The sequence below is a fragment of the Dendrobates tinctorius genome, unplaced genomic scaffold (assembly GCF_039654945.1).
Source record: "Dendrobates tinctorius isolate UK_male_01 unplaced genomic scaffold, ASM3965494v1 ptg000250l, whole genome shotgun sequence".
In the NCBI taxonomy this organism is placed as follows: domain Eukaryota; kingdom Metazoa; phylum Chordata; class Amphibia; order Anura; family Dendrobatidae; genus Dendrobates; species Dendrobates tinctorius.
The window spans coordinates 44,710,224-44,723,556 of record NW_027361917.1 but is presented as its reverse complement, the minus strand read 5'-3'; the positions used below and the strand labels follow the sequence as shown (position 1 = coordinate 44,723,556).

Sequence of the window (13,333 nt, the reverse complement as noted above, 5' to 3'; positions counted from 1 at the left end):
AGCATGGATGAAAAAAAGTCACGGGCAAAGTTGGGTAAATTCCAGGAGATCACCTCTGATGTGGTCCAAGTGATAGGGGACGATGCTCCGGCCGGTAGCAATCGCCCTGTTCACTCGCTGGTATGCCGCCCGTTATTTGAGGGGCAAGCAGCCGGAGACGCGGTTGGAGCCGGCAAGGTACAGGACCTTGCGTGACGTCAGTTACATGTTGAGATACGTGATCGGCTCCAAAGCGTCTCCCGCTGCTTCATGTGTGCTTAATTATACATACCTCCATGAGAGAGAGAGCGGTTATATTTTATAGACAATTACTCACTTCCTTGTAGTTAGTAATTTTATTTATTCTGTTTGTTCATTTGCATGACTAGCGCATTTTTTCTATTATACCCTCTCAGATAATAAGGGAGGTCAGTAATATTATTTTATTTTAATATTTTATTTGGTTGTATGACAATCAGTCTACAATCCTTAGGGAGAGACACTATTCACATTTGGCAAATGACCACTAGCCGGTTTTTATGAGTGAGAAACATTATTCTTGTGGTTATCACTAACGCAAATACTTTTACATTTTAAAGTGTGTTGGGATTAGGTTAGCGATGTGTTGAGGTTATGGTTAGGGGTGTGTTGAGGTTGAGTTAGAATTGAGGGGTTGCCACTATTTAGACACATCGGGGTGTCTCCAAATATGACATGGCGCCACCATTGATTCCAGCCAATTTTACGTTCAAAAAGTCAAACAGTACTCCCTCCCTTCCGAGCTCTGCCATGCGCCGAAACAGTGGTTTAACCCAACATATGGGGTACCAGCGTACTCGAGACAAACTGGACAACATTTGGGGTCCAATTTCTCCTTTTACCCTTGTGAAAATAAAATATTGTGGGCTAAAATATAATTTTGAGGAAAAATTTTTTTTTTATTTTCACGGCTCTGCGTTATAAACTTCTGAGAAGCACTTGAGTGTTAAAAGTGCTCACCACACATCTAGAGAAGTTCCTTGGAGGGGTCTAGTTTCCAAAATGGGGTCACTTGTGGGGGGTTTCTACTGTTTAGGCACATCAGAGGCTCTGCAAGTGTAACATGACGCCCGCAGACCATCAAAGTCGGCATTTCAAAACGTCACTACTTCCCTTCCAAGCCCCGAACGTGTGCCCAAACTGTGGTTTCCCCCCCCCCCCCCACATATGGGGTACCAGCGTACTCGGGACAAACTGGATAACAACCTTTGGGGTCCAGTTTCTCCTGTTACCCTTGTGAAAATAAAAAATCGCGATCTAAAAAAATCTTTTTTTTTTAGGGAAAAAATGATTTTATTTTCAGGACTCTGCGTTCTAAACTTCTGTGAAGCACTTGGGGGTTCAAAGTGCTCCCCACACATCTAGAGATAAGTTCCTTGGGGGGGGTATAGTTTCCAAAAAGGGGTCACTTGTGGGGGTGTTCCAATGTTTAGGCACACAGGAGCTCTCCAAACGCGACGTGGTATCCGCTAACGATTGGAACGAATTTTCCATTCAAAAAGTCAATGGCGCTGCTTCCCTTCCGGGCACTGCCGTGCACCCAAATAGTGGTTTATGACCACATATGTGGTATTGGTGTACTCAGGAGCAATTGCCCAAGAAATTTTAGGATCCATTTTATCCTGTTGCCCATGTGAAAATGAAAAAATTGATGCTAAAAGAAAATTTTTGTTTGAAAAATTAAAATGTCCATTTTTTACTTCCACTTTGCTTTAGTTCCTGTGAATCACGTGAAGAGTTAATAATCTTCTTGAACGTAGTTTTGAGTAGCTTGAGGGTGCAGTTTTTAGAATGGTGTCACTTTTGGGTATTTTCTGCCATATAGACCCCCTCAAAGGGACTTCAAATGTGAAGTGGTCCCTAAAAGAAAATGGTTTTGTAAATTGTTGTAAAAATTAAAAATCGCTGGTCAACTTACCTTTATAACTTCCGAACAAAAAAAAAAAAAAATTTGTTTCCAAAATTGTGCTGATGTAATGTAGATATGTGGGAAATATTATTTATTAACTATTTTGTGTCACATAACTCTCTGGTTTAACAAATAAAAATTCAATATTTTAAAATTGCTAAATTTTTGCCAAATTTCCGAATTTTTTTTTCCACAAGCGCAAAAATTATCGATCTAAATTTACCACTAACATGAAGCCCAACATGTCACGAAAAGAATCGCTAGGATCTGTTGAAGCGTTCCAGAGTTATTTCCTCATAAAGGGACACTGGTCAGAACTGCAAAAAATGGCCTGATCAAAATAGGCTTGGTCATGAAGGGGTTAAGGTGCACTAGGGCTCAGAAAGGGTGGGCATTTGGATTCGGGAACAAAAAATTTGCTGCAGGACTTTTTTTTTTTTTTTTTTTTTTTTTTTTTTGTGGGGGGTGGTGCGTGGAGCCATAGCCCTGTTTCAGAACTTTTGTGCTACCAATCGAATGGAAGCCCCCTATATTTCCAATGATAGAAGATGGACCTGAGTCGGGACTTGCTTTTATTGGGAACATATAGCATAACATCTGAGATCGCATTTATCCTGTTCTCTACGCTCAGGACTTCAGGGTTTCCATCTGAATCTCCAAATTATGTAATTCCGGTGAAGCCCTTTCACTATGAGGCAGCAGAGTTACTATGGACTCCATCTGGCCTCTGTTCAGCGTTTCCTTTTCAGAGGGGCATAAAACTGTGGCGAACCGTGCTTTTATTCAAGAATAAAAATGCAGACACTGTCAGATCATAGCTCAGACGGCGTCCACAGTGCCCCCATTTGCCTCATTTATAGGGGATCTAATGCCAGGGGTTCCTTCTGAATCAAGTATTTCAGAGATTTACACACATATGCTCAGAATTATATTCATTTAGTTTTTTCTTTGTTCACTGTGCAGTATGTGAGGCTTTATTCTACAGGTTGGTGAGATTAGTGATACCAGATTTATATATATATTTTTTTTTTTTTTTTTTTTTTTTTTTTTCTATGCTGGGCTGCTATCGCACACTAAAGGATGCCATTTTTTTTGCAGGACAAGTTGACTTTTTTGCTAATACCATTTTTGTGCACGTTAACCTTTTTGGATCACATTCGATTCCAATTTTTGAGGCAGAATGAACCAACTTGCAATTCAGCAATTTTTTTTTTTTTCAGCAATTGTTGTGGTTTTTTTTATGTTTCTCTTATGCCGTTCAAGCATGTCTGTGTGCACCTCACCACAAATCCTACTCCAGTCCCCGCTGGAGTAAGGCTGTGTGCAAACGATGCAGATTTGCTGCGGTTCCGCAGCGGATTTTACCGCGCAGAAACGCTGCATATCCGCATTGTGATGTACAGTAGCCTTAAAATCAATGGAAAAAAAAAACGCTGTGCAGACGCTGCGGATTTTTCCGCGCGGTCTTCCTGTGGTACAAAATCCGCAGCATGTTACTTCTTTTGTGCGGTTTTCCATCTCCCCTGTCACCAAATCCGCAGGGGGAAAACCGCGATGGAAAACTGCATGAAAAATGGAAGAAATCCGCAGGAAAAATGCAGGTCATTTGACCTGCAGATTTCTTCCATTCTGCGCGGAAAAATCCGCAGGGCCAAAAGGTACGTCTGCACTCAGCCTTAGACTTGTGGTCTAGAAAACACCACCACTCGTCATGCCCCTGTCCCTTCTCTGCCCACTTTGGAACAAGAACACCAAAAGTTCCACATTTTACCACCTCCAAAGTAATGTAACTTTTCAAGGCACTCTACATCAGAATATGTAGGTGTAAAAGCTTTGCATTGGGCCCTTTGTCTTAATAGACTAGTGAGCATTTTTAACTCCCTAACTGGCACCATGGTTAGGTAATATGATGAAATACTGTGTTTCCACTTATTAGGAATAGTGATTAGGATCTGAATGAGCCAATACTTCAGGTTCATACTGTGATTTAATAAAATCTGAGTGCTAAAAGCAATGTGGGCTGCGGAGTTCCTAGCTTTTGCTGTTCTTGAGTCTGATTTGGGATTCTGCTAATAAAACCATGCTGTCAGATTGGAGATGTGACAACTGGGTTATTTTTGTTCCAAGCTTCTGTACATTACAGATTTCCATCTGTCATTTACAACTGTAAAAATTTTTTATAGTATTCTGCTATGAAAAATTATTTGTATGTCTTCCCTTAACTAAATAGACCTACAAGAATGAGTGTTTAGTTAAAGACAGAAAAATACAAGGATTAATGACTATAGCTGGATAATTTAGTATTTGACTTTATGCGCATAAGATTTGAATTAATGGTGCACAGTGTAGCTGTAAAGAGGGGAGAAGAAAATATAAAGCGAAATTAAACAAAACGAAGCGGATGAGTACTAAGTTGTCATCCAAATTTATAGGTGCATAATAAAAAAAAAATGCTCCCATACAATCTCATATTTCTTGATTTTTAGGTTTTTGTAGCATTTTGCACTTTTTCCGTATTGCAAAATGGGTAGACAAAAATCAAGCACACCATGTCTTACTTGATGTCAGACTTCTATGTCCAAATACAACACTGTATTTTCATGTGCTTAAAGAGTAATCTGTGTTTTTTAATTTATTGCAAAGTTTCTTGATTTTCAAGTGTACTATTGTTAGATATATCTTTGAAATCTGTTTTTTTTTTTTTTTTCTCTCTCTGCCAGAATTGATCATTATCAAAACCCTCAATTCTGATGTATAATCTGCATTCAGTGAAGACACAGACTCTCCTATTACTGAGAGAGAAGATGGCAGCGGCTACTGAGGAGTTTGTCTCAGTAATGGGAGAGTCTGTCTTCACTGAATACAGATTATACATCAGAATTGAGAATTTTGATAATGACCAATTCTGGCAGAGCAAGAAGCAGTTTTCACAGTTGTTACAAAGTTTTCTTATTTTATGACTTAAAGTGTTAGTCATTTTTAATTTAAGTTCTTGCAGAATTTCTATAGCACAGAGGTGGGCAATTTTCCGAAGGGGCCACATGAGATACCTTGACTGTTGTGGAGGGCTGAACTTAATTCTTCTCAATGTTAAAAATGATACCAAATTAAGTGATATAAATCCAAATAAAACTAAACTAGTCAGACGTAATTCTGTTTATTGGTTGCTGCTAATACATAATACAAGTTAGTGTGGCCTACTGTAATATCTGTAGAAGCTAATTAAAAATCATAATATACCGTATTTTTTCGGTTTGTAAGACTCACTTTTTTCCCCCCAAATCGGTACCATTGCTGCAGGCTGGGATCAAGGGGTGGCTGGCGGTGCTTAAGGTGTCCGGTGCTGCTGGAACTCTGACATTTTGTGAAAGGTCAAAGCCCCATCAGTTCCATGGTTTCCTATGCGTTGGACTTCAGGAAAATGGCCACTGGGGGCGGCGCATGCGCACATGAAGATCTCTGCACCAAGATCTCGGGAGATGAGATTTCAGCGTTGAAAGTTTGCCTAAATCAGTAAATCATACAGCTTGTTGTCCAGCCCTTGTATTTTGAGTAAAATACAATTAAGCCCCACAGTCCCCACAACACCTCACTACAGTATTATGTACCCACAGCCCCCCCAAGCAGAATATCCATACGTAGCCATTTTATACAGTACTAGCTGAAGAGCCCGGCATTGCCTGGGCATAGTAACCAACTATGGTTAGTTATAACACATAATGATTATATTGCACATAAAAACATTTCACATCATATATTCAACACTACACATTTGCAACACAAATTAACTAAACGATTACCCAAGTTTTGATAGTATTTTATTTTCAACTCATTCAAGAGCCTTTTGATAAACCTTTTTGGTTTTTCCTTTCGGTGCAAAGATGAACAGATTTTTGGCAGTTCCCACTCTTGAACAGATCACGTAAAGTTGACCATGAGAAAAGCATGGAGATTGCAAATCGATCCCTACTACTTTCAAGGACTGCCCCTGAGCATTGTTAATGGACATTGCAAATAGCAGTTGAACTGGAAACTGGAGGCTTTTAAAATCAAAAAACAAATCAGATGGAATGAGTGGAATTCTTGGAATGAAAATGTCCTCTCCTTTGGCACATCCTGTTTCTGAGCTGTGTATCTAACCCTATCCTATGTGATAATGTCTGCTCAGCTGTGCACCTAATCCTCTCCTGTGTGATACTTTCTGCTGAGCTGTGTATCTAATCCTATCGTGTTTTATTGACTGCTCAGCTGTGTATCTAACCTTATCCTGTGTGATACTGACTGCTGAGCTGTGTATATAATCCTATGTGATACTGAATGCTGAGCCGTGTATCTAATCCTATCCTGTGTGATACTGGGCTCCCCCTGCAGTCTGTCAGAGGGTGGTCTGTGTTGGCACGGTAATAAATTGTGTTATTTCCAGCTTTACAGAAGGTTGATAACACCATACAAATAATAAGAATAATAGGCCTCAGTTACCACAACTGTCTGCATAGAAAACTGTTGCTGATAGCAACCAATCACAGCTCATTTTTCATCTTTTAAACAGCTCTGGGACATGGTGGCGAATTTTGAGTGGCGACTTTTGAGTTTCGACTTTTATGTGGCGAGGTTGGTTTATGTGTGGTGAAATGTGTGCTGACGGTGGTATGTGTTGAAGCACGTGGTAGTGTGGCGCATTTTGTGTGTTCATATCCCCGTGTGTGGTGAGTATCCCATGTCAGGGCCGCACCTTAGCAACTGTACGGTATATACTCTTTGGTGCCATCGCTCTCATTCTTTAGGTCCCCCTTGTTCACATCTGGCAGCTGTCAATTTGCCTCCAACACTTTACCATTCACTTTTTCCCCATTATGTAGATAGGGGTGAAATTGTTTGGTGAATTGGAACGCGCGGGGTTAAAATTTTGCCTCACAACATAGCCTATGACGCTCTCGGTGACTGGGCAAAATTTTGTGGCTGTAGCTACGAATGTGCAGATGCCAATCCCGGACATACACACGCACACACACACATTGAGCTTTATATATTAGTTTATGCCTCTTGCAGAATGATGTACCCACACATCCAGCCACTCAGATGTCCAAACATAGCCCCTTGCACAATATTGTCAACACCCCTCCCCCACCACCTACTGCGAAATGATGTGTAAAAATTAAAAAAGCTACTTCCCTAACCCCATGTCCTCCTGCAGCTCCATTACTGAGGCACAATATGACGCCATTACGCCTGCTGCGCACTGAGATGCAGTGCCTCAATGGTGGGGCATGGCCTGTCCTATCATTATGTTTCCCGGTATCTGCATTCGGAAGATGCAGATATCCGGGAAAGGCGAAGAGCGGCTGCTTGGTGCTGTATTCCACTGCACACAGCCCTTGGGCTGTTCGGTGCATACCACACTTTGCTCAGGTCTACTCTAGTGCGTTGATGTAGAAGATGGGTATTAGATATGTTATCTAACTTCTTTTGTAGTATTTCTAGATTTTGGATATCTACATAAAATTATTAATGATGTCTTGGCCTCAAATTATATTTTTATCTAAGCTAGTTATGTGCCCTGTTTCAGATAAAGTAATTTTCGTATTAGTTTCAGCATAGATTTCCCTATGCAATAGACTTCTGATGCACTTAATTGCTTTGCACCCATAATCCTTGAGCTGGCTCGACTGATTTTCCCCTCCGCACCCCCACTCTCATACACACTCAAGCTATACATGAGTTTAATTGGAGGAGTGCTGCTAGGCACCCCTAATGGTGGCTAATCGCGCAGAAAAACAAGGATCAGGCCTTGAAATTCAACATACCACACACCTTTGCCTTGGTTGGCACATACAGTAGGCCTAACAATTCTTGCACGTTTGGAAGACTAATTTTCTCATTTGTATGGCGATGGTTGAGAAAGTAGGATTACTTAATGCAGCAGCAGTGACGTGGGTGGAAGGTTGAGCATTTGTTAGAACTGGACTATGGGTATAAAAAAAAAGCAAATGAAAATTGTGACTTAGTTTAGCCCTGAAAATCCCTCTATTATTCTGATGTACTGTAACCTATATCCAAACTTCGACATGTGGGTAATGTTGATTTGTTTTTAATGGGTTGTGTTTTTTTTTTCACCCTATAGGATTTTATCAACCAACTTTTGTCCAGGATACAAGGCATGCGGAAACTGAGTCCACCTCAAAAAAAAGATATATAAATTGGTCGTGACCACTTCTGTTGCAAAAGAAACAAGACCACAAGCTTTTTCAAGGCAACTTTCTTAAGAACTCTAGATATTGCTGTTTTATGGTGGGTGGGATATACCAAGATGTAGTTCTTAACAGAATACTTGTTTTTGTGATAATAAAGAATTTTTTTATTTTATTTTTTTTTGGGGTGGTAATCGCATCAACCATTTTTGGAACTTCCCTTTTAAAAATATAATTCAACTGTTTTTAAAGCTCTGAGGATGTTTAGGTAATTAACGCAGCATTGAAGCACTGAAGTATTTTATTTGTGGATCCAACCTTTGATCCAGAATTGCGAGATTTGCTACATTTGAATCTGTTCACACTGACTTGTCCCATAAGCCTGATTCTGATGATTAATGCTGAAGGTTACATTAGTCTAGGCATAAAACACCAGAATTATAGCTATTACTCCAGTCTTTGGTCCTCCTTATCGTCATGGTGGACTTGAGTAGCTGTGTTCTTCAGGTGCACAGGCTTTCGTCTCGATGGCTATTATGTAATTTCTTTGCTGCAGCCACCAGAGAAGGCTGTTTGCTGTAAGCCTGTTGATTATATTTTATATTTAGTGTACTCTCTTCTGACATGGAAATTTATGTTTTGGCGTAACCTAAAAATTGCAAACCAGACTGCAGTTGCCAAATAAACGCAAAATAGAAAAATAATTGCACCTTAATAGACATTTGGATTTACACAACCTTAAATGATATGCAAAAAGGTCACTTAAAGTGCAATAGTAAATCTAACCAACACATGCTTTCCTTTTGCAGTCTGAATACTTGCAGCATTCTTAAAAATAGAACTTTTTTTCTTTATTGCACACACAAATAAATCTATGTATTGGATTTTGCCATTCTGGCCCTCAATCAGTGGCAGATTGTCTTTTCTCTTTTTTTTTTTTTTTTTTTTTTTTTTCCTCTCTATATCTTGCTTTCATGGAGATACTAATAAGGGCAAACACTGTAATGGGTTTACGATCACTCCAATACCTCTGAATATTTTCATTTCTTTTGATACAGATACAAGTGTCTTTCAAAACCTAGAAATAAGTGGTTGTACGTGTGGATGTTTCCTTTAGAAAAAAAAATCCATTTTTACATTATTATGTTGCCAAAGGGGGTAACTTTTTTTTATTTATCTAGAATCATAAGGACCTTTCAGGTTTCATTTCATCGTTAACATAGGGTAAGGTTATTACCAGCACTTTATTGAAGATATTTGAAATGACGTTAAAGAGGATGTATCACAAATTCCATGAGATTGAGGAGTTGAGGTTATGATGGCAATCCATATTATTTATTTTTTTGTAGGAAAAAATCTGAATACTTTAGACGCTTTCAGGTCTCAGAATTGCTGATACACCCTCTTTAACAGCTTTAAAGCACTACGTTTAAAAATAGGCTTGTTCTGTAATGCTTCTATGGTTCTGCCAAAGTTAGGATGATATTATAGCAATATTTTCAAGGTTGACCCATAGTGCAACTTTTTTCTTTTGTGTGTGTGATATAATGGTAGTGTAACTTTTAATTTTTTCCTCGCATAGGAATATCGCACAGAAGCCAATGCCGATAAAGCATTATATGTAAACGGTGCTCTTTAAAATGTGGGTTTTTTTTTCTCCAAATGGATACATTGCCAGTGTTCCTTACTGGCAAATTTTATTTAGTTTTATTTTGTATTGTTGACCATTTTATTTACAAGATATTTGCTGAAATAAAACACTGGCTGTGTCAAATTGTCATTTCTTTTTATTCACATTAGTTTAATCTGCAATGTGGGATAATGAGACAAACTTTGACCAAAATTAACCTCGACATGACATACATTAATTTTAATATGTTAAATGCCTCTGCCAGACTTTGCGGGATTTAGCAAGCGCCGACAGGGTGATGCATCATTCTTTGTGCCTGTGACTAAGATAGCGGGACGCCGATGGGTTGCAATGACAGACACTAGTCTGCTGAAGACAGGAGAAAGGTCATAACAAGCACAGAGTTAAACTGGCTTTCAGAGGAGGCCAACATCAGCACTGTTGTGTATTGTCCATGCAAGTCCCCATAAGGGACAAATGGCGTAACAAGAAATCGAAACTCTAAAATTATGGGGTAGGGGGACTGTTAGCCACATCCACCAACAGTGCCAAACATATGCCCCCACATCCTGAAAATTTGAAATGTTAGTGGACTCGGCAAATGGTAAAACAATTGTTTTTTTTTGTTTTTTTTCCTCATCAACCCCTCCCCCCCTCACCAGTTAATATAAGACGATAATACATGTTTACATGGATAATAATCATTGACTGGTCAGTTTTACCATGTAAAAGTTTGGACACTCCACAACAGTATTTTTGATCAGAACAGTTCAGTAAGATGAAATGGTTGCTAAAAGGCCTCAAGTTAAAGATGACAAAATTAATCTTTTGTATTTTATAATATAGTAACATATCCTATTTTTTGCTGTTATTTTACTCCCCGCCGCTTCCCTGGGTATTGTGCTTGTTTTATGTTTTGTTTTGTTTTGTTTTTTTCGTAATTCTGAAGATACAGTGGGGGAAAGAATTATTTGATCCTTGCTGATTTTGTAAGTTTGCCCACTGACAAAGACATGAATAGTCTATAACGGTGGGCTAATTATAACATTGAGAGAATATTAAAAATAAAATCCAGAAAATCATTTGTATAAATTTTCATTTTGCAGTGAGAAATAAGTAAGGAGACAACTGTTGGTGCAATAGTAAGAAAATGGAAGAAATACAAAATGACAGTCAATCGACATCGACCTGGGGCACCATGCAATATCTCACCTTGTGGGGTATCCTTGATCATAAGGGCGGTGAGAGAGCAGCCTAAAACTACACGGGGGAACTTGTTAATGATCTCAAGGCAGCTGGGAACACAGTCACCAAGAAAACCACTGGTAACACATTAAAAGTTTAAAATCCTGCAGTGCCCGCAAGGTCCCCCTGCTAAAGAAGGCACATGTGCAGGCACGTCTGAAGTTTGCCAAAGAACACCTGGATGATACTGTGAGTGATTGGGAGAAGGTGCTGTGGTCAGATGGAAAAAAAAATTTGAGGTCTTTGGCATTAACACACTCGCTTTGTTTGGAGGAAGAGAAATGTTGCCTATGACCCAAAGAACACCATCCCCACTGTCAAGCATGGAGGTGGCAACATGCTTTGGGGGTGTTTCTCTGCTAAAAGCAAAGGACTACTTCGCTGCATCAATGAGAGAATGGATGGAGCCATGTACCGTAAAATCCTGAGTGACAACCTCCTTCTAGTGATGAGCGAGTATACTCGTTACTCGGGTTTCCCAGAGCATGCTTGGGTGGTCTCCGAGTATTTTGAAGTGCTCAGAGACTTAGTTTTTGTCGCCGCAGCTGCATGATTTGCAGCTGCTAGACAGGCTGAATACATGAAGGGATTGCCTAACAAACAGGCATTCTTCACATGTATTCAGGCTGTCCAGCAGCCGCAAATCATGCAGCTGAGGCGATGATGACTAAATGTCCAAGCGCTACAAAATACTCGGAGACCACCTGAGCATGCTCTTGGAAACCTGAGTAACAAGTATTACTCGCTCATCACTACCTCATTCCCTCTGTCAGGAAGTTAAAAATGGGTCGTGCCTGGGCTTCCAGCAAGACAATGACCCAAAACATACAGCCAAGGCAACAAAGGAGTGGCCCAAAAAGAAGCACATTAATGTCATGGAGTGGCCTGGCCAGTCTCCAGACCTTATTCCTATAGAAAACTTATGGAGGGAGTTGAAGCACAGAGTTGCCAAGCGACAGCCTCAAAATCTTAATGATTTAGAGGTGATCTGCAAAGAGGAGTGGACCACAATTCCTCCTGACATGTGCGCAAACCTCATCAACTACAAAAAGTCTTGACTGCTGTGCTTGCCAACAAGGGTTTTGTCACCCAAGTATTAAGTATCTGATCCTTCTGGCAAAAAAGACTCATTTCTCACTGCAAAATGCAAATTTATGCAGTGTGATTTTTCAAGATTTTATATCTCTCAATGTTTAATTTTAAGGGTAGGTTAAATTTAAGACTTTTTGTCTTTGTCAGTCGGCGAGCTTACAAAATCAGCAAGGGATTAGATACTTATTTCCTCCACTGTATGGGCATTTTTCTTTACAGTTAATTTTTATTATCCTTACCATGGTGGTGTTGCTTCCAGGGTAATAATGCAGAGACACAAGATTCAAAAAAATTGTTCCCGCAAATATAAGCAAACATAACATAAAGGAGAAGTCCAGGTTGCAGCTGGTCTCTGACTTCCTCTTCATGTTCAATCTGTCCGAAGGCTGGGACAGTGACTCCATCACTGACGAGGCGCTGTGCTCGCGTGTCACAATAACGGCACGAGAACCCCAGGGAGAGTGGATCGGCACTGAAGGGGAGTATAGTTTTTTTTTTTTTTTAATTTTATCAAGGCCAAGGGTGGGGGTATGACAAGGGATTGTCCTAGTAGTGGTCAACCCCTTTAAACCACAAGGCATCAGTAAATCATAACCAACAGAAGGGGGTAAAATGTTCAGTTAAAACTGTTCTTTTGTATGTTTTGGGGATTACTTGACAATATGGGTGTGATTTTTACTGCAAGATGTTTTCAGCCAATTCATCATTTGAGACTATCCAAACAAGTACAAAATTTGTTGAGATTATATATTATATAAAATGTGTGTATATAACACACATATACACACCTACCTCTCTGCCAAAAGTTAAGAGACCACTGCACAGTTTTATAAAAATCAGCTTCTCTACATGTCTGACAGCCATGCTATTCCAGTGTCCGTTGAATTCCAACCAGAGTACACCTCATTCTACTTAATGTGCTTCTGATTAGGTGATCATGTGAACCAAATCTTATTTAATGAAGGAAAGTATAAAAAAAAAAAAAAACCCTGCTGTGGTGTTCACAATCCTCTTGCAATAGGACAAGCTGAATAGTAAAACAAGTGCTAGTAATATCACAAAAGTAAAAGGAGATAAAAAATAACTTTTAACCGTGCCAAAGGAGTTGAAAAGAAGGGCTCAATTCTGGCTTTACTAGCAGAGGGATACAGTGAGTGTCATGTTGCCTCCATCCTTAAAATTTCAGAGACAGCAATCCGTTACCACAAGGTCAAGTAGCAGAAATTGGGGACCACAAAGCTACAGACCGAC

At 39.6% G+C, this 13,333-nt stretch overlaps 1 protein-coding gene across 1 annotated transcript in view; it reads left to right on the top strand.

Moving 5' to 3' along the window:
* PPP1R14C (protein phosphatase 1 regulatory inhibitor subunit 14C) overlaps positions 1-9,889 on the top strand; it is an 82,976-nt gene extending 73,087 nt beyond the window's left edge. Inside the window, exon 4 of the mRNA XM_073557661.1 lies at positions 8,049-9,889. Coding sequence (XP_073413762.1) covers positions 8,049-8,123 — 75 coding nt within the window. The 3' untranslated portion in view covers positions 8,124-9,889. The remainder of the gene's footprint in view (positions 1-8,048) is intronic.
* The last annotated feature ends 3,444 nt before the right edge of the window (positions 9,890-13,333 follow it).